At 36.5% G+C, this 26,309-nt stretch overlaps 1 protein-coding gene and 1 non-coding gene across 2 annotated transcripts in view; both read right to left on the minus strand.

Annotated features, from left to right (window-relative positions):
- The window catches only part of DMD (dystrophin), a 2,044,437-nt gene that overhangs the window by 1,656,805 nt on the left and 361,323 nt on the right, over positions 1–26,309 (minus strand). The window contains exons 3-4 of the mRNA XM_025371836.1: positions 19,847–19,939; positions 14,907–14,984 (exon numbers count right to left, since the gene is read on the minus strand). Of these exons, the coding sequence (XP_025227621.1) occupies positions 14,907–14,984; positions 19,847–19,939 (171 nt within the window). The remainder of the gene's footprint in view (positions 1–14,906; positions 14,985–19,846; positions 19,940–26,309) is intronic.
- LOC112616774 lies at positions 18,019–18,117 on the minus strand. Its single transcript, XR_003117789.1, has one exon. It is a non-coding gene; the product is annotated as a small nucleolar RNA U13 (small nucleolar RNA).

A 26,309-nucleotide genomic window follows, 5' to 3' on the forward strand; every position in this document is an offset into this window, starting at 1 on the left:
TTTAGGAATTCAATACTATTTACTCTTAATCATCACCATGCCATACAGTAACTTCTCTTTTACATACTTTTTTCTAATACACATTCTGGAATTATGTCTTTTAAAAATTATCAGTCTAATTGCTAAATAACTGAATGGTAAAAACAAATATTAAAACCTTTTAAAATCTGTGTTAAGTGAATGATTACATTTGTCTACTAAGCAAAACAGAAAACATTAATACGACATATATGTTAACATACGAGCCTACTGTATCAGTGTTGTGACATGCCCTCTATGGCTGGAAATTAAATATTGGGGTCACTATGGTTTCCCAAACTTCTGGTTTCCTGTTTTGCATAATGAAAGCATCTGATACCAAATCAATAGGTGTGAAAATTGATATTCTGTGTGAAAATGTAATAGCATGCCTTGAATTTTTGCAGAAATAAGTTAACCTATGCAGGACATTTGACTTTTGTAGTTCCTGTCAACAGGCCTAAGATTTTACTCATAAAGTAACATTGGATGCTGTCTCAGAGTTTTACACTGTTAGCTTTGGAAGTTGCTTTATTCAAATGTAATTTTGGAGAATAGAAAATCTCCATCGTTTGCTTTGACATAATGGAAACTTATTGTGACTCTAGCAGAATATTTAAATGTGAACTATTTAGAAACATCTCGAGTTAGAATAAGCAGGCTGCAAGAATTGCACATAGAAAATCTAATACCTTGAATTATTCTTTAGAACGTAGTAGTCTCCTGCTGTCTATTTTAAAGGCATGGGACAAGAATTGAAGGGGGTCCCTCTTCTGTCTCCACACTAATACTTACAATATGTAATTTTGTATAACGACATATATTTAGTAATTCTAAGATTCCTATATAATCATTTCAGAGAGCATTTACTTCCAGGTATTCTACCCTCCTAAATAAGTTTGCTAACCACTGGGCTATGAGGAACAACTCTCATCATTTGTTTATTCGAGAGAGGCAAAAAAACCTCACTGTTTTGTTTTATCCCGGTTTCCTGTGGGAGCATGGATGTAATTTCTAGCATGGTCAGTGATATTTTCTTCAAGCTACGTTTAGATATCCCATGGTGGCTTACAGTAAAGGGATTTATACTTATTATATTGATATATTCAAGATTTAATACTACTTAAGAAGACCTTAATATTAAAGTCAACCTGAAATATGATGGTTTTTCTGAAAGATTACTGACAGGAACAAGTTGGTATTATTTTTTGCTTTACAAAAAGAATAGCAGACTAGGGTTCATCAAACAGAAAACAGTAAATAAGGCTTCAGAATGAGGGGCATGTAACTTGAAAACAATTTCAATAACCAAGTCAAATAATGAAAATTGAAGTTCTTAGGGCAGAGCAGAAGGAGAGAGAGAAGGGAAAATGAAGAATAAATGTAAGAGTTATATTCCTGTACAGTGTGTGTGTGTGTGTGTGTGTGTGTGTGTGTGTGATATGTGGTTTCTGTATAAGAGAGAAAAAAAGTGACAAAGTTCTGACAAAGCTTTAATGGATTTTTTTCATACAATTTTATTTTTGTTAGATGCAGAGATGGATGTTTAGAGGTTTGTGTATCATTTAAGCATTTGCGGTTTCAACTTGGAAGTTGCAGAAAGTTGTATTTCATTCACAGGGGAACCATCATCTTCATAATATATGGTATCTGCCTCTTCTTGCCTTTTTAGACAACCAGTGGCAAGGACATTTCAGAGCTACAAGCTCTAATGAAAACACATCCTGCATCATTCAGCCAATTGAAATTAGACTAAAGCCAGTGGTTTCTCACATTTGTTTCAAAGGAAGTGGTTCTCCCAGATCATTTCAGAGTTTGATATTTGTCCTAAGGAGAAGTCACTCTTGTTCCCTCACATGCAGTATAAAATACAAGCATTTTTAAAATTAGCTAAGGGAGGGGGATAAGGGTAAGCCACATTTTTCACTCAGTCTTGGTGATTTTAACTAGATATGAAATGATACAAACTAAATATTATAAAATAATTTCACAGAAAGATTATGAAAGGAACCATGAAATATTCTTAAAAGTTTGAGTTTACTTCCTTAAAAGGAATCTTAAAGAATAACTAATGGGGAAATTCCACTCATTGAAATTTATTATGTAAATAGCCTTCGTGACACTGAAACCTCAAGCATGTACTTCCACCATCTATTTGGTTCTTTCATGTTCATTTCTTTCTCATAAAGTGTATATAAACTGAGAAGTTCCTTCCAACATTCTATATAAACAGAATTTGCTTTTTAAACATGTTAAGTGTCTTTTATCAGATGTCTGCCATCATGTAGCCAAGCTAAAGGCTTCTCCATATTCAACAGAAACTTCTCAGGTATTTATATAATCCTTCTAAATACAATGCATTTTTAAAAAGATGAAAAAAATATACGAAAAGCAAAGTAGTTTCATTGCCCTGCAGCATGTGCTTTTATACCACATTTAAGATTTACACTGTTTAAAATTTCAAGACTGATGGGCATAAATCATACCTGTTTTCTTCCATTGAGAGATGCATGTATTGAATCTTTTATTAAATCATAAATAGTTCAATATATACAACCTAAAGGGTGGGCCATATTGCCACTGTGGACCTGGCTTTCCAATGACAGCTTTTTATTCCCTTCTGTATCGCCATATTCCAAGGATTATTTTTGATTCAGATACAGAAATTTACATTAGATAATTTTTGAAGCACATTTTGGCCTTAACATATTACAAGATTTAATTCTCAGTAACCCACTACAAAGATAATATCTCTATCTTCAGTGATTAAGTTTTACATATTTAGTCATTCTTTAACTATTTTTGACCACTCACTATATGCCACACATAGAATGTTAAGAATAGAGATAAATTTAAAACTAGACTGTTTCAACAAATTGCTTATGGACAAGTGAAATGTTAAATTTTCTTTATATTTTGGATGTGTTTATGATCACTCTGATACATCGCAGGAGAATTATTTTTAATGGAGTCATGTTTTCATTTACTTATCTACTGCCTCTTTGACAATAAAGAATCGACGCAGTTAATACAAATATCTTACAATCCTAAGAAAATATGAACATTTAATGGCATGAAAGACATAAAACAAATATATAAAAATAGAAGTTTTGATGCAGGTAATCTGGTTGAACGTATTAATAAAATGCAAACTAAACTTTTTGGGAAAGTAGCTCTTTTAACTAAACTCAACAAAATTTCTTATAAAGAATATACACTAGAGGGCATTGCTTGAGAAAATGGACACTGTCCTCAATACTTTCACAACTTAGAATGAACGATACATATACTTTCCGTATATTATTTAATTTGAATTGTTATATTAGGTATCTTTTATCTGGCAATATAGAATGTCACTTTAACAACAAAATCAACCCATATAGCCCCATCTTTTTAAGCTCAAGTCATGTATACTCATTTCAAGGAAAAAAAAGCAATAGCTACAATAAAAATCTTAAAAGATACTTGAGTGACATTATAAAAAACTAGATGTACCATATGACCCAGCCATCCCATTACTGGGTATATACCCAAAGGATTATAAATCATGCTGCTATAAAGACACATGCACACGTATGTTTATTGCGGCACTAGTCACAATAGCAAAGACTTGGAATCAACCCAAATGTCCATCAGTGACAGACTGGATTAAGAAAATGTGGCACATATACACCATGGAATACTATGCAGCCATAAAAAAGGATGACTTTGTGTCCTTTGTAGGGACATGGATGTAGCTGAAAACCATCATTCTTAGCAAACTATCACAAGAACAGAAAACCAAACACCGCATGTTCTCACTCATAGGTGGGAACTGAACAATGAGATCACTTGGACTCGGGAAGGGGAACATCACACACCGGGGCCTATCATGGGGAGGGGGGAGGGATTGCATTGGGAGTTATACCTGATGTAAATGACGAGTTGATGGGTGCAGCACAGCAACATGGCACAAGTATACATATGGAACAAACCTGCACGTTATGCACATGTACCCTAGAACTTAAAGTATAATAATAATAATAATTTAAAAAATTATATTTCAATTTAAAAAAATATATTTTTAAACAATACTATTTATAGTCATAATTATCCCAGCAGACCTCCGTATGTGAACATAATAGGTAACTGAGTGTCTCAATTTTAAGTTGAATATATAAGAAATAAATCAATACTATTTTCCCTTAAAGCAAGAAGTATACTAAAGGGGATGGGAAGAATAAATTCACCCAGAAAATTATTTTAAAAGAGAACATGCTGCAATTTGAGTAGTTATATTATCTTGCATCTGAATGTGAGTTTAATGAATACGAGATTATGTTTGTGTATTTGTATCTTCCATAACAAGTATTTTGAAAGAAGTAAACATTTACTATTAATGCATTTCGCAGATGATAAAGTGGATCAAAGTCATGGAATCATTTGCCAAAGACCCAATAGTTGATAAGTTACAGAGTTTACAAGATCTACCTCTTCTGCAAACTTGAGAATTAATTCATATGAAGTGCAGATATTTTACAGGCCTATTGTGTGGATTGACAATTTCGTGTAAGAAATACTTGTCTAACAAATTAAATTTGCAATTTGTATTTTAATACTAGATTTTATGAGTAATAAATGGAAGTAGTTTATAGTCAAATATATTCTGACATGCTCCAAAATATATATTATATGGCTATTTAGGTTTCTGAATATTTAAAGGACACATAAAATTCTAGTTTTAAGAACATTTTAGAATCTTCTTTAACTTTATATGCCAGCATGTGAACAGTATATCATTTTTCAGATCAGTGATATTTGACAACCAGTCTAATTCAGTTACAATTTCCAATGATGGGATTAAGTGAATATTTGAACATAGCTGTCATCTGAATTTCCGCCCTAGACTTTTTAAGTACTCACCTTGGATTTGTGATTTAATATATAGCAATGACTCTATTTGCTTTGTAGCATCTCACATTGTAGATTTGAAGTTACTTGGTAAAACTTGCCACCTTGTGATAGACAATTGATGAGCTGGTACAATGAACATAATTATTAGATCTACAACCATTGTCAGTTAATATTAAATTATATTAAGTCAGCAAAGTCTTGGTAATGTTCCTAGGGTATATTTCAACACTATACCTTTTGTATGAATCTTTATAAGAGGCATTAGAATTCATAAAATGTAAGCATGGAAATCTTAAGAGGGAAGACAAGGACACAAGCTTAGAGAAAGGAAGACAGATCATAATACATCTGGGGGGGGGGTGTAGTTTAAAGCACCACAGACAGTTAAATCTCTATCAAATTTGCAATTTCTAAGTTCCTTTACCATACCAAAAAGTAATCATTAAACTAGACACAAAATGACTAAAAGTGCCGACACCTAATAGAGAATACTCATTGATCACAACTTAGTTATATCCAAGGAAAATATATTGACAAGCCAGTTTAAATTACCTATTAAATATCTTTGAGAGAACAGAGTTCAGGAAGTGCAGAATTGAATTTAAAATGCATAATGAATGGCACTACTCACAAACAAAAGTGGGACAGGGCAAAGAAATAATAGAAAGGCTGTATAAGAGATGTTTCATCTTAGCTGGGATATGCTCTACCTTCAAAAGCTCGTAAATAAAAAGAAGCTGTGGATACATTTTTACCTAGAGCTGATGTGGAGTCAAGAATAACCACTTAGTAGCATATTCTCCCGTTTCTTAGGATTTTGTATTTTGTTTGCTTTTTAAAATCACAACCAACTATTACAAATGAGCTTTGCTCTCAGCAAATATCGCAATAAAGGTATCAATGCACTTAGAAGTACTTTCTTCTCAATAAGTGACTTTCCAAAATACATTATTGATAGCAGGGATAACTTCATGCTAAAACAGCCACCACAAAGAATGCAAATCGGAACACAAACGTGGTGTCTGAGCTCTACAGATATAAGCTGAGTGGCATTCAAGTGAGGATAACAAGTTAAACACCAGGACAGGGAAAGGAAAGGAAACTGGGGAACAGGGTTAAATTGCCAGGGTTAAATTGAGGAGCTAGTTTAGAACTACAGAATATGCTAGAACTAGTGATTTATGGCAAAGGGACAAGCTAAAATGGAGGAGACCCTAAGGAAAAAAAAAGAAAAATGACCTTGACCTCATGATCCTGAAATTACCAAAAAGCATCATTTTGAAAAGACACTTCTAATATTCCTTTAAAAATGAGAGGGCTAGTTTTTTGAGTGATTTTTAAAGCCAGGACTTATTTTTTAATAGGTTTATAAGAAATATGAAGGCTGTTCATGTGATTTTCTATTAGCAATTATCAATTTCTTGGTGTGTGGACAAACTTATCACTGGTGTTCAATTTTTTTTTTTTCTTTTGGAGACAGAGTCTTGCTCTGCCAGACTAGAGTGTGGTGGTATGATCACCGCTCACTGCAACCTCCGCCTCCCGGGTTCAAGTGATTCTCATGCTTCAGCCTCCCCAGTAGCTGAATTACAGGCACCGACCACCACACTTGGCTAATTTTTTTTATCTTTAGTAGAGACGGGGTTTTGCCATGTTGGCCAGGATGGTCTCGAACTCCTGACCTCAGGTGATCTGCCCGCCTCAGCCTCCCAAAGTGCTGGGATTGCAGGCATGAGTCACCACGCCTGGCCTCAACTTCATTTTTTATAACAAACATATATAGTATTTTGGCGTAGAACCCGTTTTTGGTTTCTGTATCTCTTATATTTAATATTTCCCTTCCATTTTAAAACTGCATACATTTATTTTTCTCCCTCCCTGTTTGGATCACTTTCATAAGATATTAATCTATTTCATATTATAAGGAACTAGCTTTATATTTTATCTAGTGTTTCTTCTGTTTATCTTTAGTTCCTACTTTCCTTAGAGCATTTTTGTAACATTTTTAGTTGAAAGCTTGATTTATCTTTTTTTTTTAGTTGAAAGCTTGATTTATCTTTTTTTTTAATGAAGATAAAATCAAAGACAAAAATTCAGCCTCTCTGTAGAGCCTAAGCCATTTCTTATGGGTTTTCATGTGGAATGCTTTTTCCTTCACAAATGTAGTTTTATACTCTTGGTTTCTTATTTAACAAGCCTTAACCAAATTGAATTTACAAGTGTATTATTAGTTTCTAGTGTTATTAAATATGAATTTTGAAAGTTTGTGTGTAATGACATTTTCACTGCAATCAAATATATTATCCATTTATAATTTGTGTATGTGGCAGGAAATTTTTTTAGTATTTTCCTATGCCTTCAGTAAGTTCACAACAAAGGGCAGATATCAGAAGTGACTCTTAGCTTGTCTTTTCTGGCTCCGGTTTTCTCCAGAAGAACAAGGAGGAGTCCTTAGTCCCCAAACTAGCCAGAAACCACTTCTACTCCCTGTCATCGAAGTTCCCAATACATCCAACAAAGAATGGGCCCTAGCTAACATTAGAGTTCTCAGTATGCAGATTCTCAAGTCCTCATTTTGCCCAGAAACAAAACAAAACAAGACACCTGAAATGCCAATTATACTGTTTTCCACTCCTGCTTCACTAACCCACCAAACCTCACCTCTTCTTTGTATGCTATGACTACATCACCTAGCATCTCTTAACCTCGGACTTCTGGTTAGACTAAACTAAGGAGCAGCACTGGCAGGACATTGGAGGATTCTATGGAGAGCCTAAGGTATCACCTTCTCTCAACTTCACCAGGCAATGATTTGAAAATAACTGCATTCTTTAGATACCTAGGGGCTCAGTTCACAGTTGTATCCAGTGGCCCTCTCCCAAAGTGAGGGATTTTATCAAATTCATAGCCCTCTCCCCTTGACTGCTTAGGTTTAGATGTAGTAAAGGTTATTAACTCATGCTAATCCCTGCATTCTTCACCACCGTTTACTTCCTTTAATCCTGCCCACATTTCTATAAATATTCCCCCTCATTACACTCTTCAACTTTTTGTGTATGCCACGTGTTTAGTATCAGGACAGTTAATACACTTGACTTCACAAAATACCTTAAAATTGTATAGTGAATATATCAGTGGATACCTCAATGAACTAAAGATGAAAATGCGTTTGCCCTGCCTGTGAAAGACATCACATAGATCTACTGAGCTCTAGCCATTCCATAGGCTTAGGGGAGAGCATTTCCAATAATTTTCTGAATGCCTGGTTGAGAGTTCAGATTTGAATTTAGTTAATATAACTGAAGTTTTTAAACTATTGCTGTTCTTGCACATCCAACTTTATAGGGGGATTTATTGATAATGCTCACATTTTATAGAAATACTATGATTTTGGAGTGTGGAGATACAGAAAATCACTATTAAATCTACAGTTATTTGTACTCTCAATCTTTTGCTGTTAAATGTGTTGTAAACTTAACAGTGGTGAATTAATGGCTCTAAAAATATATTTCCATCAATTTCTCTTCGTGGATTTAGCAACATTTCTACTATGCGATATGTTTTCGTTATCGACTATAACTGTCTTGAATAAAATGACACTCTAAGTTAGTATTCTATCACTGATTTTTCATTTTATCTGATCTTTTTTGTATTATACTTTCAGTTCCTGGGGTACATGTACATAATGTGCAGGTTTGTTAAATAGTTACACATGTGCGATAGTTGTTTGCTGCACCCATCAACCCATCACCTAACATCAGATATTCCTAATTCTATCCCTCCCCTAGCCCCCAACCCCCGAACAGGCACCAGTGTGTGATGTTCCCCTCCCTGTATCCATGTGCTCTCATTGTTCAGCTCCCACTTATAAGTCAGAACATGTGGTGTTTGGCTTTCTGTTCTTGTGTTACTTTGCTGAGAATGATGGTTTCCAGCTTCATCCATGTTCCTGCAAAGGACATGAACTCATTTTTTATGGCTGTATAGTATTCCATGGTGTATATGTGCCACATTTTCTTAATCTAGTCTATCATTGATAGACATTTTGCCAACATACATATGAAAAAATGCTCATCACTGGTCATTAGAAAAATGCAAATGAAAACCACAATGAGATACCATTTCACACCAGTTAGAATGGCAATCATTAGAAAGTCAGCAGAAGATGCTGGAGAGAATATGGAGAAATAGGAATGCTTTTATACTGTTGGTGGGAGTGTAAATGAGTTCAACCGTTGTGGAAGACAGTGTGGCGATTCCTCAAGGATCTAGGACTAGAAATACCATTTGACCCAGCAATCCTGCTACTGGATATATACCCAAAGGATTATAAATCATTCTACTATAAAGACACATGCACACATCTGTTCACTACTGCACTACTCACAATAGCAAAGACTTGGAACTATTAAACTATTACTGATTTTTAAAATAACCTGATTTAATGACCGATTTCAAGCAACTTTAGTCATTGTCATCTCATTTAGACCTGAGTCGAAATGCCAGCAGTGGCTCACCATGCTTTCTTCCTCCCACCCCCACCTCACTACCTCTCTGCTATCCTTCTCTGCTGTTTCCTTCATCTCTATACTCAGTCTACTCCACCTGCTGAGTCCTCATTTCAAATGCTTTTTCACCTCAAGGTCTTTATTACTCTGCCTAACCCATCTTCCTATAATTCCACGGCTCACTCCCTTTCTCCAAGTCTCTGCTCATATAGGAACTGAACCAAAAGGTCTCCTCAGACCTTAGTCTTTTTGTTCACTTAACTGTCACTAAGTATACATGCTTCATGTTGCCTACCATGGGGCTATTATCTGTGACAGAAAGGACTGCACTTGCTCTGATACCAATCTTATATACCTGTGAATTTTAAAAGGAAATTTGAAATGGCCCTATGTACTAATGTGATTATTTGTATCCTGCACAGGCTCACTGATATAGAACACACCCAAGCTCATCTTTAGAAAAAAATCCTGCTCGAGCATTTTGATTTATTCTTCCTAATAATCAGACTAAAGTACTTTTTTTTGAGACGGAGTCTCTCTGTGGCCAGACTGGAGTACAGTGGCAGGATCTCGGCTCGCTGCAACCTCTGCCTCCTGGGTTCAAGTGATTCTCCTGTCTCAGCCTCCCAGTAGTAGCTGGGACTACAGGCACCTGCCACCACACCCAGCTAATTTTTGTGTTTTTAGTAGAGACGGGGTTTCACCATGTTGGCCAGGATGGTCTCAATTTCTTGACCTCATGATCCACCCACCTCGGCCACCCAAAGTGCTGTGATTACAGGCATGAGTCACCGCACCTGACCTGCATTTGCTTTTGAACATCCATGTGTTATCGTTCAGCCACAGGCTAAGGTAAAGGTTCCTTTGTTCCAAGTTTGGTTTCTGCATGAGAACATCTTGAGGTTTTGTCCTCTAACGCAGAGGCCAGTATCTTATGCAGTTCCCCCTTAAAGCCCTAGCTCAGATGAAAGCATCATTAACATCTGCTTTTGAGCAACTCCTCAAATTTAAGCCATTTTGGGGCCTTTTCCCTCCTAAAACATTAGGAGGTTCTCTGTTTTCTATAAGAAATGTTGCCTTCCAAGAAGAGATTCATATGATATTAATCATATTCTGATTTTATATTCACTTATATTCATTTAATAATTTCATTAGAAAACATGGGGTCTATGATCAGATTGATATATACAGCCCTTGTTTGGAGTTTTGGAGGTTGTAAGGTCAGGTTTACTTTCCCCTAAGTTCCTCTTTGAAATTGAAGTATAATATGCATATAGAAAATTATATGTAAGTGTACAACTTGATGAGTTTTCTTACAGTAAACACATGTATAACAGCTATCAGGTCAAAACATGGAACAGTGAGCACCTCAGAAGAGTCTCTTATGCATTTTACTGACTTGCTCCTTTCAAAAGTTAACCACTCTCTTCAATTTTAAACACATGGAAACATTTTGCCCGTTTTTGAAATTTAATTGAAATAGTAGGTATACTTTGTCTCATTTATTTCACTCAAATATCTTTCAACAACTTCATCTTGTGTACTGTGTGTAGCTATCATTTGGTCGTTTTCATTGCTTTGTAATATCCCATCATGAGAATATATCAGTCACTTCCATTTTGGGCTATCACAAATAAAACTGCTGTGAACAGTCTCATATATACCTATTATTTGCAAACTGGGAAATGTATTTCTGTAACTTATATGTCTACAATAGAACTGCTAGGTGGTAAGAAATGTGCATTTTCACATTTAGATTATGCCCGACCCTTTAGTTGTCTGAATTATATATTTCCACAAGTTAGTTGTGAGACTTCCAGTTGATCCATGTCCTCATCAACATGTGGCATTAGTAGTCTATTTCAGTCATTTTGGTAATTTTGTATCAGTATATCTCATTGCAGTTCTATTTAAATTTCCCCAGTTACTGCTGAGGTTAAACATTTCTTAAATATGATTCTTGAATTTGTGAACACCTTTTGTGTTCCTGTTCAATTTTAGTTTCTCATTCTATAAAACCTGAAATTAAAAAAAAAAAAAAATAGAAGACTGGGATACTCCGTATTGCAAATGTGTCAATTATTCTCTATAGATTTAACTCAATGCTAATCGTAACTTCGAATGCACATGGAAACTGAAAAGATTACAAAACAAATACAAAAATAGAAAGGGCCAATAACCAATAAAATCTTGAACAAAGGGGGAAAACCTAGTTCGCCAGATACTAGGCTGCATTATAAAACTACATTACTCCACATGACATGGTATTTGTGTGTGTAGAGAGAAATAGAACAATGGAGATGAATTGAAGTGCAAAAATAGACCCACATATGTATTGACAAACTTTTATGACATACTACTGTGAAGCAATGAGGAAGCAGCACTATTTTTAATAAATGGTGCTGTGTCAATTAGATTTCAAATAAAATAGTCTTAACCCATTCCTCATACCATATGCAATAATCAATTTCAGATAAAACAGATCCAAAATCAAATGGTAAAATAGTGATTCTATAGATAATAACCTCGTATAGCATCGTAATAGTTTTGTGTAGGCCAGTATTTCCTCAACAGGACGTAAAAGTATAAACTATAAGTTTTAAAGAATAAACTATACCCAAGTGAAGAACTTGTTTTTATCAAAATTTACCATTGAAGTGAGTAATAAGGTAATCCAGAGAAGGAAAATACATTTGCAACTCAAAACAAAGGGTTCATATCCAGAATATAGAATAACTCAATTTTGATGAAGTCCAAGTTCACTTTTCTCTTTTTGAAACATGCTTTGGATTCAGGTATCATAACTATTTGCCTATCCCAAAGTCACATAAATTTCCTTCTATGGTTATCTGTTTTATTGCCAGGATTTTTCTGGTTCCCTTGGAGTAGGCAGATAGCCAGCAATCAGTAGGCAAGGGAGTCTCCTAAGAAAAGTCCTGGAGATGCTGTTTCACTGAGTCAGTGCTGCTGGCTGACAGTCAGCAAAACAGACAATGACTGCACTGGCCATGCTGATTATGTCTGGCGGTGTGGCTGGGCTCCTCTAGCCCCAAAGGGGACTTATCAGGCCCTTGCCAGAGATAACCACACTAGGGATTTTTTCCCCACTGACAAACATGCACACACTCCTCTGAAAACTTACTGTATTCTTTTGCTCACTGTAATAGCGTTTAACACACACACCCCCTGGGTGGTGATTTTAGATGCCAATGGGATATATGGTATGTGTACTAGCATGTACAACCAGAGCATGTGTGTCCCAAAAACCTCCCAAAACATACTTGCAAGTAACACCCCCAATACACCCTTTCATGATTTATCACGTAAGAGTCTCAAAGTTCCCCAGCACTAGCTGCTGCTGGCTCCTTGTTCTTTGTGTTCACATGCATTCAGTGTTTAGTTCCCACTTATTGAGAATATGTGGTATTTGGTTTTCTGTTTCTGTGTTCATTTACTTAGGATAATGACCTCCAGCTTCATCCATGTTGCTGCAAAGGACATGATCTAATTCTTTTCTGTGGCTGCATAGTATTATATTCCATGCTGTATATGTACTGCCCTTTTTGTTTTTTGTTTGTTTTGGAGACAGAGTCTTGCTCTGCCTCCCAGGCTAGAGTGCAGTGGCATGATCTCCTCACTGCAACCTCCAGGTTCAAGCAATTCTCCTACGTCAGCCTCCCGAGTAGCTGGGATTACAGACATGCACCAGCATACTCAGCTAATTTTTGTATATTTCGTAGAGACAGGGTTTCACCATGGTGGCCGGGCTGGTCTTGAACTCCTGACCTCTGGTGATCCGCCGACCTCGGCCTCCCACAGTGCTGGGATTACAGGCATGAGCCACCACGCCCAACCTGTACCACATTTTCTTTATCCAGGGTTGACTTTTATACGAGATCCAAAAGTTTGTTTCTTTAAATGACATTTTCTTGGTGGGGACAGTCCAACTACATCAAATTAAATCTAATAATTCTATGTTCTGCTCTTTTCTTCAGTGTTACATTTTGAAATGGAATATGATATTTTGATATTTCAAGGACATTTTCTTTGTGTAACTTTAATATTTTTAACAATTTTCATAACATAGATGACACCGATATTTCTAAAGGGTCTATCGGACTAATAACAAGAAAATCAGTTCATAGATTATTCTGGCTATAAAGTGAAAAATCTACAGCTAATTTCTTCATAAAAACATCTCTGTAAAATAACTTTCATAGGTTAAAGGTGACAATGACCCTGAATTCATAAAAATCCGCCAATTAATTGCTGCACAGTTTGTTTCCATCTTGTGTAATGTCATCTCCCTGCCAGATAAGTTGAGCAATATTTGGGGGAGTATATTGTTATTAATCTATCCCTGCTTATGGTTATTTTAAGAGTAAGTGATCAACATACTCAACGTACTTGAGTTTATCTTTGAAAGAGAAGGGTAATGTAATCAGGGATCTACTAAGTGCCTGGTGAATGTATTGGTCGATTAGACAGATTTTAGGATGTTAATAAGAAAGGAGGACTCTGCCTCCAATGCCATGACACAGGCGAAGAACCACCAAGTGGTTCAGAGGAGATTAGAACTCTCACCTGCCTACTTGGTTTAGCTGTGATTACTTCTAATACAACACACATATTTTAATCCAGTTAAATATAAACCAAAAATAGAAAACAAATCTGTCATTCTTCCCCCAAGTAAAAAATACTGATGTTTCTGTATAATTTATATGCTTGTAGACAACATTTAATAAGTGTTGGCTTGATTTAAACAAACGTCATTATCAGGTTTGACCACACTTAGTATATCAATATTTGGTATAGTAAAATCCATGTGTTGCACCGAGCACTGCTATAAGAAACTGAGTTCACTGGGCATGGTGGCTCACGCCTGTAATCCCAACACTTTGGGAGGCTGAGGCAGGTGGATCACCTGAAGTCAGGCTTCGAGACCAGCTTTGGCCAACATAGTGAAACCCTGTCTCTAATAAAAATACAAAAAATTAGCTGGCCATGGTGGCATGTGCCTGTAATCCCAGCTACTCAGGAGGCTGAGACAGGAAGACAGGAGAATAGCTTAAACCCGGAAGGCAGAGATTGCAGTGAGCCGAGATCGCACCACTGCACTCCAGCCTGGGGAGACTCCATCTCAAAAAAAAAAAAAAGAAAAAGAAAAAGAAAAAGAAAAAGAAACCGAGTTCACTGCAGGACTTTGTCCAAACACAGCTGCATGAAGTAAAATCTGAAAACAGAGAGCAGCCTATCAGGCCTGGTCTATGCCTTTCCCTTCCCTCTGTGGCAGCATGCATTTGCTTCCTCAATTATATTAGCCACAATCAGACATACACGAATTACAACATGTGCTCTCAAATAAGAACCGGTCTGATTTACAAGAGAATTCGAGATACTTCCTTCTGCATGTGGGGCCAAAGCCCTCACTCAAACATGAGGCATGCTGTCTCACAGCATCCAGACCTTGTCCAGGGCACTACTTACATTATTGTTCTGCAAAACCCGCAGTGCCTTGTTGACATTGTTCAGGGCATGAACTCTTGTGGATCCTTTTTCTTTTGGCTGCGAACAAGACAAAACAGTGTTCACTGACCAGCAGAGACCGATAATCTACTAGAAATGAAACCATTTATGAATTTCACTATTAAGTTTGAATATTGTAAATGAACACAGCCTGTGAGGCATTAATATCATGAATCTAAATACTTTGGGCTAATCGTCCTTGGCCTGGTAGATTTTTAGCATAAACCAACCACTCTGTAAGAATGACAACACTTTTTCTTTACAAAGGCTATTTTGGTATGATTGTTCCTTCATTCTACAGCTCAGTTGGGGATTACTGCATGACCACCAATGAGAGAAACATCAGCATGAATAAAAACATCTTCTAGTAAGATAGAAATACAAGTTAATTCCCAAACTTTTCAGGAAAATTTAAAGAAAATTTGACTCTAGCAAAATTATATAATGCCAAATAGGGTTAAATAAACCTTTTCTGCAAAGATTACCTTAATTGTCCTTGTCATTGAAGCTCTAAACCTCAATCATCTTTGGTTCCCTAATTTTATTCAAGCCCAAGAGTTGTATCTTATCCTGTAATTTTTAAACCAACATCTGCATAGTTCATTGCAATATACAAATTAACTCATTTATTAAGTTGTAGAGTTTTAGAAATTCTACCATTATGATACCTGTTGTATTTACTTTTTATTTTCATTTCTTTCACCTTACTACCAAGCCCTTATTAGCTATTGCCCAGAAAAATATAACCTCATTCCCTTCTCTTCTCACTCACCATTTGTTTCATCCTTCCTGCATATCGTCAACAATGATGTTCCTGAAGTAAGCCCACTGCCAATGCAAACCACTTGCAAAGTTCTCATCTAAACATTTGGGTGATTATAGTTAACAGTTAAGGGCAAGAGCTACAAAGCTGGCTGTCTGGGTTCAATTTTCAGCTCTGCCATTTTTGTGCTGTGTGACCTATGTAAAAAATTTAATCTCCCTGTATACCAGTTTTCTCATCTGTTAAGAATGGACTTAATAAAAATATTAGCAAGAGGCATACACAAATTACAACATGTGCTCTCAATAAGAACTGCTCTGATTCACAAGAGAATTTGAGATACTTTCTTCTCTGCATTTGGGGCCAAAGCCCTCACTCAAACATGAAGCATGCTGTCTCACAGCATCCAGACCTTGTCCAGGGCACTAGTTATTGTTCATATTGCTCAAACCATTGTACATATGGTTTCTGGGAGGATTTAGTGTGTTAATATGCATAAGGCACTTAGATTGGTGCTTGTCACACATATTTGGTACAATATTAATATTATTGATTTTGTAGTATGTGCCAAGTACTTTGAATGCACTACCTTTAATCCCCGTCTTGCAAGGCAGTTAGTTTCATCCCCGTTGTACAGAAGTGAACCTCAGGTTAAAATATCCAATATATAGATTACCATATAACTAATCATTGATGGAGCCAGGACCCAAACTTTTGTCTGTGTCTGTAGAGCCCAAGTCTTGCAAATTTATTTCCTTCTTCTCTACCTACCTTGTGTATGTACCAAACAAATAATCTATTTCTATGTCTTGCATTTAACTCCTATACTTTCCAACAATACTCCTGGTCTTTCTCAAGTAGTTCCTTACCCTACAACTCCTTACCATTTGCACTGCCTGCTGAACAACCCAAATTAAGCTAAAGCCATCTTCCTCTCCAAGGTGACTTGCCTGATATCCTTTATAACACAGTATTGGTATCTCATTCCTTTGATTTCATAAAACATTAAGGCTAACCTTATGAACCAGAATCTCCATTTTTACCTCTTAGATTTTCCTCCAAGAATGTTAGAATGATATTGGTTTATATTCTGATATTTTCCCCACTTTCCACCAAAAAGAGGAAGAAAAATAAGGCCATAGAAAGACATTTAAAAAAAAAAAAAAAAGCAACAGCCGGACATGGTGGTTCACACCTGTAATCCCAGCATTTTCGGAGACCGAGGCAAGTGGGTCACTTGAGGTCAGGAGTTCGAGACCAGCCTGGCCAACATGGTAAAACCCCATCTCTACTAAAAATACAAAACTTAGCCAGGCATGGTAGAACATGCCTGTAGTGGCCGAGGCAGGAGAATTGCTTGAACCCAGGAGGCAGAGGTTGCAGTGAGCCAAGATCATGTCACTGACTCCAGCCTGGGCGACAGAATAAGATTCCATCCAAAAAAAACAAAAAGTGTGAAAGAAAAGCAGCAAATAACCAATCTTCTTATGTATATACAGATAGCACACAAGTTTAATGGTAATTATAGGACTTAAAGTTTTGAAAATAATTACTCAGATCCATCCTCTGCCCAGTAGACAAAAGCCATATATTTCCTTTTAATCACTTACGTAATTATAGTCATAAGATTTAGCAACATTCTCCTTTGTATATCATACTCACATTAAATGTGCACATGTGCATAATGTATTAGAACCAAAGATAGTCTCTTTTAAAAAGCTGCAGTTTCTGATCCTGAAGTGGGAACTTAAAATCTGCCCCTATTAGAGTCTCCTTGAGGAGTATTTCCTATTTTATGATTGTAAGGCAAGTACCTTCCTTTTAACCCTGGGGATGCTCTGAGCCAATAATCCAAATGCAGATGCTTCTGAGTAGAATACTAAAAATTTCTGTCCAATAGTATACATGACTCCCATTAGGAGTAGAAGATGTATCTCTCTAGAAATGTAGAATTCAGGACAAGGTATACAGAATTGGAGTCGTGGGATTGGAAGCATTCGTTAGAGAGGTGATTCTGCTTTATGGGAAAGGCAGGATCCTCAGACCATGGCTGACAGGTCTGTGATTAGGACAAACAATGGTGTATGAATTCTGTTAGTAGCAGTATCTGAAATTATGTAATCTATACTGGCATGTGTAAATGTTTGGTGATTTTTCCCTACCTGGCCAATCTCATGGATATTTTGTTTGATACTTTTTTCTTTAGTGCTATTACTAATTAGGTTCATTTTGTATTAGTGTCTATGTATGTATGTGCATAAATGAAAATCATGTGGATTTTTTAATTTTGCCAAAATTATTTTTTCTTCATATCAGATGGGTAGTGTGCCAACATCCTAAGTTTAGAGGAAGGCATATCTCAAATCTGAGTATAAACACCCAAATCATGCTTATGAATGACAAAAGGATCTGAAATTATCTTAAACATTATGTCTGTATGAAATGTGTTAACTCTAACAAAATTTCTTTGGGTGATACATGGGTTGACTCAGTCAGGAAAATGACCAGGAAGGATTGTAGCACAGGAGAAGTGATTATGCAGATATACTTGGAAGTGAAGAGACAACAGACTCATACAGAGGGCCAGGACAGGCTGAGTAAGCCATAATCTTTGAAAGATTTTTCATGAACATTTGGAAGACACTGGGACTTCTAGTATTCGGTAACGGAAAGTAGGACTGACTCCAGAATTCAGGAGAAATGATATACACACAGAGACACACTGATTTCTATAAATATATTACATATCCATATATATGTAAATTGTTCACATAGGAGATTTATTATACACAAATGTATCTCTAACTAGTGAAATTAAGACTAAGTTTACACGATGACCTCAAATTGGCTCAAAGCAAACAGTTCAGCTATAAGGCAATAAATCTGATTTTTCCCTTGACTGAAGTTATTATTTCAATATGTCATCAAGTTGTTCTTATATTAGTACAAGTTCAGACTTCTTGAAAATATATCAGTTTTAATATTAATCTCACATACTTGAAGATAATAAATGAAAGCATAAGGGATGTCTCTTCTCTATAGGACTTCAGGATTTAATTGAGGAGGGATGTCAGTCATACACTAAAAACAAGACAAAATGGGCATTCTGGGGAATTTGAGAGGGAAAAAAAAAATCAGCAAAGGTAATGTGGGAAAAGCTTTACTGAGGGGAAATCAAGGTTTCTGGGAGACTGTTTGGGTAGACAGAAGTACAGAAAGAAATGGAGGCAAGTAAAACAATATAGGCAAAAACCCAGAGATACCTGACAGTATATACTGAGAAAAAAGTGGCTTAGCCTAAGAGTTATAGGAAGCAGGTTGGGGGAGATAGCATTTTTGCTAATTGACTTTGGACGACAGCTTCAGTTTGTATAATAAAACAAAATCTGTGTGTGTCTGTGCGTGTCTGTGCATGTGCTGGGGAGTTGTAATGAAGGGCAAAGAGAAGAGATGAAGGCAATAATTTAGCAGAATTTGATAGGTAGGACAGTTATTTATGACTGTAGACTGGGGACTTAAACTCTACTTTTTAGAATAGCAATCTAAGAAGATTATTTCAGGGGATTTCAATTTGAGTTGTTCTCCCCCCCACCCCCAGCGTAAGATCTTGATCAGCATGAATTAATTGATCTGTAACTGTGTATATCAATCATGTATCTTCACAGGAATTCTGTGAAATTAGACAAGATAACAGTTCAGGAGGAAGTGATATTCTCATCACATATGCTGTCACGTATTACACTATAATGCCTGTACTTTATTATGCTATCCCCACATTTATAAATACAGGTTCATTGTAAAATAACTTCAAAATACACAAAAGTACAAAGATAATTTTTCAAGTCATTATGTATAAAAGCCTTAAGATATTTGATAAGATAGATACCAAGTAGTAAAATTGAGTAATATCTATTAATATAAATTGTATTACTGAAATTTTTACCTTATTTTTCTGCAGGTGGTAGACTATGCCAAATGAAAATCCTATGAGGTTGCTTTACTAAAAGGAATAGGTATTGCTAGTTCAATCAGCACTTAGTAAATTAATTTTACTAGATCTCATATAACTATGTTTTCAGTTTCTGGTCTGAAATTCTACTAAGTTTGAAGTTAACTTTCTTAAAATTAAGTCACATACCAGTTTTTGCCCTGTCAGGCCTTCGAGGAGGTCTAGGAGGCGTCTCCCATCCTGTAGGTCACTGAAGAGGTTCTCTATATGCTGCTTCCCAAACTGAAATAAAAAAATATATACTCAATGTAACAAAGCACACTTCCAATGATATTTTCACGATTCTGCCTTTTGAAAACTAAAGTTATATTTAAGGATAATTAATGTGTATAATTATCTACCAAAGATGATGGATGAAAAAAGGAAAGTTCAAATGACAAAAAAAAAAATTTAAAAATTTGATCATAGATCAAGTCTATTTGAATTATTTTGAATAGCAAGATAGGAGATTTATAGCCTAAGTGATCTAATTAATTCACTTAAATGAATATAGATTCTGTGAAGGAGAGAAAAAAATAGGAATGATCAGGCAGTTAGGGGTAAAGGGAAAAGTAAATACGCAAAGCAGCAAAGACCACACACATCTACCTGGGTGGGTACATAAAGTTTAACCATTCTTGGAATATACAGTCAGAGTATTCAACATCCTCATCACTCAGAACATGCTTGCTGTGCATACACTTTTGGCATGCTGATTCAGAATGACCTATGCTCCTACTGGATAACTCAAATTTTAGGAATATCAGGTTTAATTAGGTTTGAAACAAGCCTGTGAGAGCTTTTCATCAATTTTACTAAGTTCTTTGGCTCAGGAATTATACTAAGGAAAAATAGTCAATAAATAATGTTTAACATTTTTGAAGTAAATACTCACGAGAGAGACTGTTAAGTGAGTGGATTTCACAACCGTTGTGGCATTTCTGAGATTAGCAGTAACATACTCATCTTACATGAGACACTTAGAGGTTAAGTATGTGGCTGTTTGTCATGAAACTAGAATGGGGTAAAGCCAAAATTGTGTCTCAGATCTGTCTAATTCTGGGTTCTTGTTCTTTCAAATCTTATGTTGCCTTCCTTGTCCTTTTATAATCTACTATTTGATTATCTTTCAAACATTTGTCTTTATCATATTTCACCAAATCGTTTTCTGGTTAAAACCCTACAATCCCCATGAGGTAATTCCCAGATTTTTCATCACCTAAGTTATCTAGAAATCCCTTATTTAATCAGTCACAGACATATTGAACATGAATAAACCTGAGCTAGGTACTAAATCATATCCTGATTTAGACACAGGCCCAGACCCTATAGAACTTAGAGTCCAGCAGAGAAAATATTCCTAAAAGGTACTATTACATAGAAGCATTAAAAAGGACTAAAGAACATGAACAGTGGGAACACTCAAGCCTTGGGATCAAGAAATACTTTCCAAAAAATGTTAGGTGATGGGTCTAATATTAGCCTTTGGGTGACTGTTCTCTTTTTCATGTACTTCTTGGATCACACATAAACTTTGAATTTCACACAAGTCAAGAAAATCCCTGGTTTCCAGGCAAAAGACATCCCTGAAACTTATACGATTAAAGACATAGGATCATAGACTATTCCTACAACTAGGTAGCCATTTCAATGACAAGACCTGTCAATGCCCGGGTACTTCACACAGACAACAATGATCCCTGCAGTCAGTCAACCAGTCCCTGTGTACCCAGCTTTGTGAATCTAGCCACATATATACTTAAAAATTAACTATGAGTTATTCTTTTGAAATTCTCAAATAGATCCATTTTAAAATTCCATGGGAAAAAGAACACAAAACCCTAACATGCTAGAATTTTTAAAAAGTAGCTTTACTAGGAGGAAGGAAGAACAAGACGGTCCAACAGAACCTTCCAGCAATCATCTTTCCCGCTACCGCTGCTACAGAAACACCAAATTGAACAGATATCCACACAAGCACACACCTACAGAAGAACCAAAAAAATCAAGTGAGCAAATCACAGTACTTGATTTTAATATCATATCAAGGAAAGAGGCACTGAAGATGGTAGGAAAGACAGTTACAAATTGCCAACACCACCCCTCCCCCATCCCCTGGCAGAGACCATGTCACATGTAGACCATCTGTGTGCTTGCAGGAGGGAGGACGCAGGATTGTGGGATGTAGCACTGGAACCCAGTGCTGCCCTGTCACAGTGGGAAGCAACACAGGGCAGAGTTCATTAAGTGCCCGTGGAGGAAATATTTCAGACCAGCCCTATCCAGGGAGCTTATCACCCATCTCAGCAGTTAGAACCTGAGTTCCAGCTAGTCTCACCGCTGTGAGCTCAAGCACTTTGGGATCCTAAATAAACTTCAAAGGGAGTCCTGGCTACAAAAACTGCAATTCCTGGGCAAGTCTTGGTGCTGCGCCAGACTCAAAGTAAGGGGACTTGGTGAGCACACAACCTAGTAAGACACCAGTGCTTATACCACCCCCATCCTCTAAACCCCTGGCAGTGCAGCTGACAACTTTGAGAGAGACTGCTTCCTTCCACTTGAGAGGATAGGGACAGTAAAGAGGACATTGTCTTGTAACTTAGACACAAGCTCAAACACAGTAGAATGAGGCATCAGGCAGAGTCCTGAGATCCCCCCATTCCAGGCCTGGGCTCCTGAGTGACATTCTTAAATACACCCTGGGCCAGAAGGGAACTTGCTACCTTCAAGGGAAGAATCCAGTCCTGGTAGAATTCATCACCTGCTGACTAAAGGGGTCCTTGGGTCTGGAATAAGCAGCAGCAGTAGCCAGGCAGTATTCACCAAGTCTTGGGTAAGACTCAGAGCCAAGCTATCTTTGGGTGTGGCCCAGGACATTCCCAAGTGTGGTTGCCGTGGGGATATACTCCTTGTGCTTTTGGAAAGGAGAGGCAATAGAGTGCACTTTGTCTTGCAGCTTGGGTACTAGCTCAACCACAATCAGGTAGATCATCAAGCAAGCTCCTGGGGTCTCCGATTGCAGGCCTTGGCTCCTGGATGGCATATCTGGACTCACCTGGGGCCTGAGGAGAACCCACTGCACTGAAGGAAGAGACCCAGGCCTGGCAGCATTTACTACTACTTAACTAAAAAGCTCTTGGACCTTGAGTGATTCCTCTGCTTATGAAAAGGGACAGGAAGAATGGGACAAACTTTGTATTGTGGCTTGGGTGCCAGCTCTGCCACAGTAGAATAGAGCACCAAATAGATTCATAAAGATACAACTTCAGGACTTGGCACCTAGATGGCAATCCTGGACCTGCCCTGGGCCTCAAGGGCACTCACTGCTCTGAAGGGAAGGACACAAGCCTTGCTGGATTTACCACCTGCTGTCTTAAAAGTTCTTGGACACTGACTAAACACCATCATTAGGCAGTGGTTGCTTTGGGTGAGACCCAGTGCTATGATGGCTTCAGGTTTGACACAGCACAGAAGCAATGGTGGTGGTAACAGGAGTACTTATGTCATCCCTTTCCCCAGCTCCAAGCAGCTCAGCATGGAGACAGACTCCTGTGGAGGTGCGGAAGGTGGGGGAGAGTAAGGGAAGAGAACAAGAGTAATCTAGAAAATTCTCTTGGATCTTAGAGGTCCCACCTTGGTGGTCTTGGGTATTAGTCTACAAGAATTAAAACATTACTTGGCTTGGGGTGCCCCCTAATACAGATATGGCTGTAGTACCAAAAGACTTATATTCAACACTCCATTCTCTTTCGATATTTGGAAAGCCTTCACAAGAAAGATGGGTTCAAACGAGCAGATTGTGAATACTATAGTAAATACACAACTCTTTATACACAGACTTGCCCATACACAGACAAACATCCACAAGCATCAAGACCATCCAGGAAAACATGATCTCACCAAGAGAACTAAAAAAAAAGGCACCAGTGACCAATTCTGGAGTAACAGATACATGACCTTCACAGACACAATTCAAAATAGCTGTTTTGAGGAAGCTCAACAAAATCCAAGGTAACACAATAAATTCAGAATCCTATCAGATAAATTTAATGAAGAGATTTAAATAATGTTTTGAAAATCAAGCAGAAATTCTGGCATCGAAAAAAATCGACATTGAAGAATGCATCAGAGTCTGAACAGCAGAATTAATCCAGAAGAAAGGTTTAGTGAGCTTGAAGACAGGCTAATTGAAAGTATAGGAGACAAAAAAAAAAAAAAAAAAAATCAAGAAAGCAAGCATACCCACAAAATCTAGAAAGTAGCTTATAAAGGACAAATCTAAGTGTTATAGGTCTTAGATAGGAGGGAGAGAGATCAGGGTAGAAAGTTCATTCAAAGAGATAATAGAACTTCCCAAAGCTAAGACAAGATATCAATATTCAAATACAAGAGGTTGTAGAACACTCAAAGACGACTACATCAAGACATTTAATAATCAAACTCTCAAAAGTAAAGGATCAAGAAAGGATCCTAAAAGCAGCAAGAGAAAAGATACATTCCAAAAAGCTTCATAACTAGTAATAGACTTCTCAGCAGAAAACTTACAGGCCAAGAGAGTGCCATGCCTTATTTAAAGTGCTGAAGGAAAATGCCCTTTATCCTAGAATAGTACATCCAGTGAAAATATCCTTCCAAGAAAAAGACCTTCCAAGACAGAAGCTGTAGGATTTCATCAACATCAGACCTGTTCTACAAGAAATGCTAAAGAGAATTTATCAACTGGAAAGAAGAGGACCTTAACTAGCCAGAAAAACCATCTGAAGGCATAAAACTAAGTACAGACCAACACAAAACTATTATAATACTGTAATTGTGGTGTATGAACTACTCGCATCTTGAATAAGACTAAAAAAAATCAGACTTTTAGTTATTAAGCAAAAATAACCATAATAACTTTAAGACATCAACAGTATAATGAGATATAAACAGAAACAACGAAAAGATTAAAAGAGATGAAGTATAGAGTTTTTAATTAGTTTTCTCTTTGCTTTCTTGTTTATGCAACCAAGGTTGTCTGTTTGAAATAACGGGTTATAGTGTTTGTAAACCTCATGGTAGCCTCAAATAAGAAGATAGATACACAGAATGTAAAAAGCAAGAAATAAAAACATGCCACTAGAGAAAACTCTTCTTCACTTAAAAGGAAGTCAGGATGGAAGGGAAAACCACAAAACAACCAGAAAATAACAAAATGGTAGGAGGAGTAAGTTCTTATCAATAAAACAATGTAAATGAAATAAACTCTCCAATCAAAAGACAGGGACAGAATGGTTTAAAAACCAAAAAAAAACCAAAAAAAAAAAACAAAAAAAACAAAAAACAAAAAACCACACACCAAGACTCAATCTGTTGCCTACAAGAAATATGCGCTTTACCTACAAAGCCACAGTCTTAACATTAAGGGATATAAAAAGATATTCCATGTCAACAGCAGTAGCTATCCTTAGACAAAATACATTTCAAGACAAACTATAAAAAGACAAAGATCAACATATAATAAAGGAATCAATTCAGCAATAAGATATAATTGTAAATTATACGTACCCAACACTGGAGCACCCAGATATATAAAGCAACATTATTAGACCTAAAGAGAGCTGGAAACCACAATACCCCACTTTCAGCCTTGGACATAATCAGGTAAAAAAAAAAAAAAAAAAAAAAAAAAAAGTCAACTAGGAAACATTGAACTTAATCTGTACTACAGACCAAATGTACCTAATAAATATTTACAGAAAAGTTCAACCAACAGCTGCAGAGTGTACATTCTTCTCATCACCACATGGAGGATTCTCAAGGATGAGTCATATGTTTTGTGGCCTAACAAGTCTTAAATTCAAAAAACTGAAATGTAAAGCATGTTATATCTGACCACAGTTGAATGAATTGAGAAATCAGTAATGAGGAATTCTGGAAACTATAAAAAACACAAGGGAATTAATCTATATTCTCTTGAATGATCAGTGCGTCAATGAAGACATTAATAAGGAAGTTATAAAATTTCTTGAAACCAAAATGGAAATACAACATACCAAAACTTATGGGATACAGATAAATCAGTACTAATAAAGTTTACAGCAATGAGCACCTATATCAAAAAAAGAGTAACAATACATCTTAAAGAACTAGAAAAGCAAACCAAACTCAAAATTAGATTGAATCAAGAAATCCAAAACCTGAACAGACCAATAAAAAGTAATGAGATCAAAGATGTAAAATGTCTCCCAGCAAAGAAAAGCCCAAGACATTGATGGCTTCACTGCTGAATTTTACCAAACATTTAAACACGTAATATTCAAACTATGGTGAAAAAGAGGAGGAGGAAGTACTTCTAGACTCATTCTATGAGGCCAGTATTAGCTTGAAACGAAAACCAGACAAAGACATCCAGAAAACAAAACTAAAGGCTATTATCTCTGACAAATACTGATACAAAAATCCTCAATAAAATACTAGCAAACCAAATTCAACACAACAGTAAAAAGGTCATTCATCATAACCAAGTGGTAATTATCCCAGGGATGCCAGGATGGTTCATCATATGCAAAAAAATCAATGTGAAAGATCGTATCAACAGAATCAAGGACAAAAACATTATGATTTCAATAGATGT

This window comes from Theropithecus gelada, chromosome X, assembly GCF_003255815.1.
Source record: "Theropithecus gelada isolate Dixy chromosome X, Tgel_1.0, whole genome shotgun sequence".
NCBI classification, from domain to species: domain Eukaryota; kingdom Metazoa; phylum Chordata; class Mammalia; order Primates; family Cercopithecidae; genus Theropithecus; species Theropithecus gelada.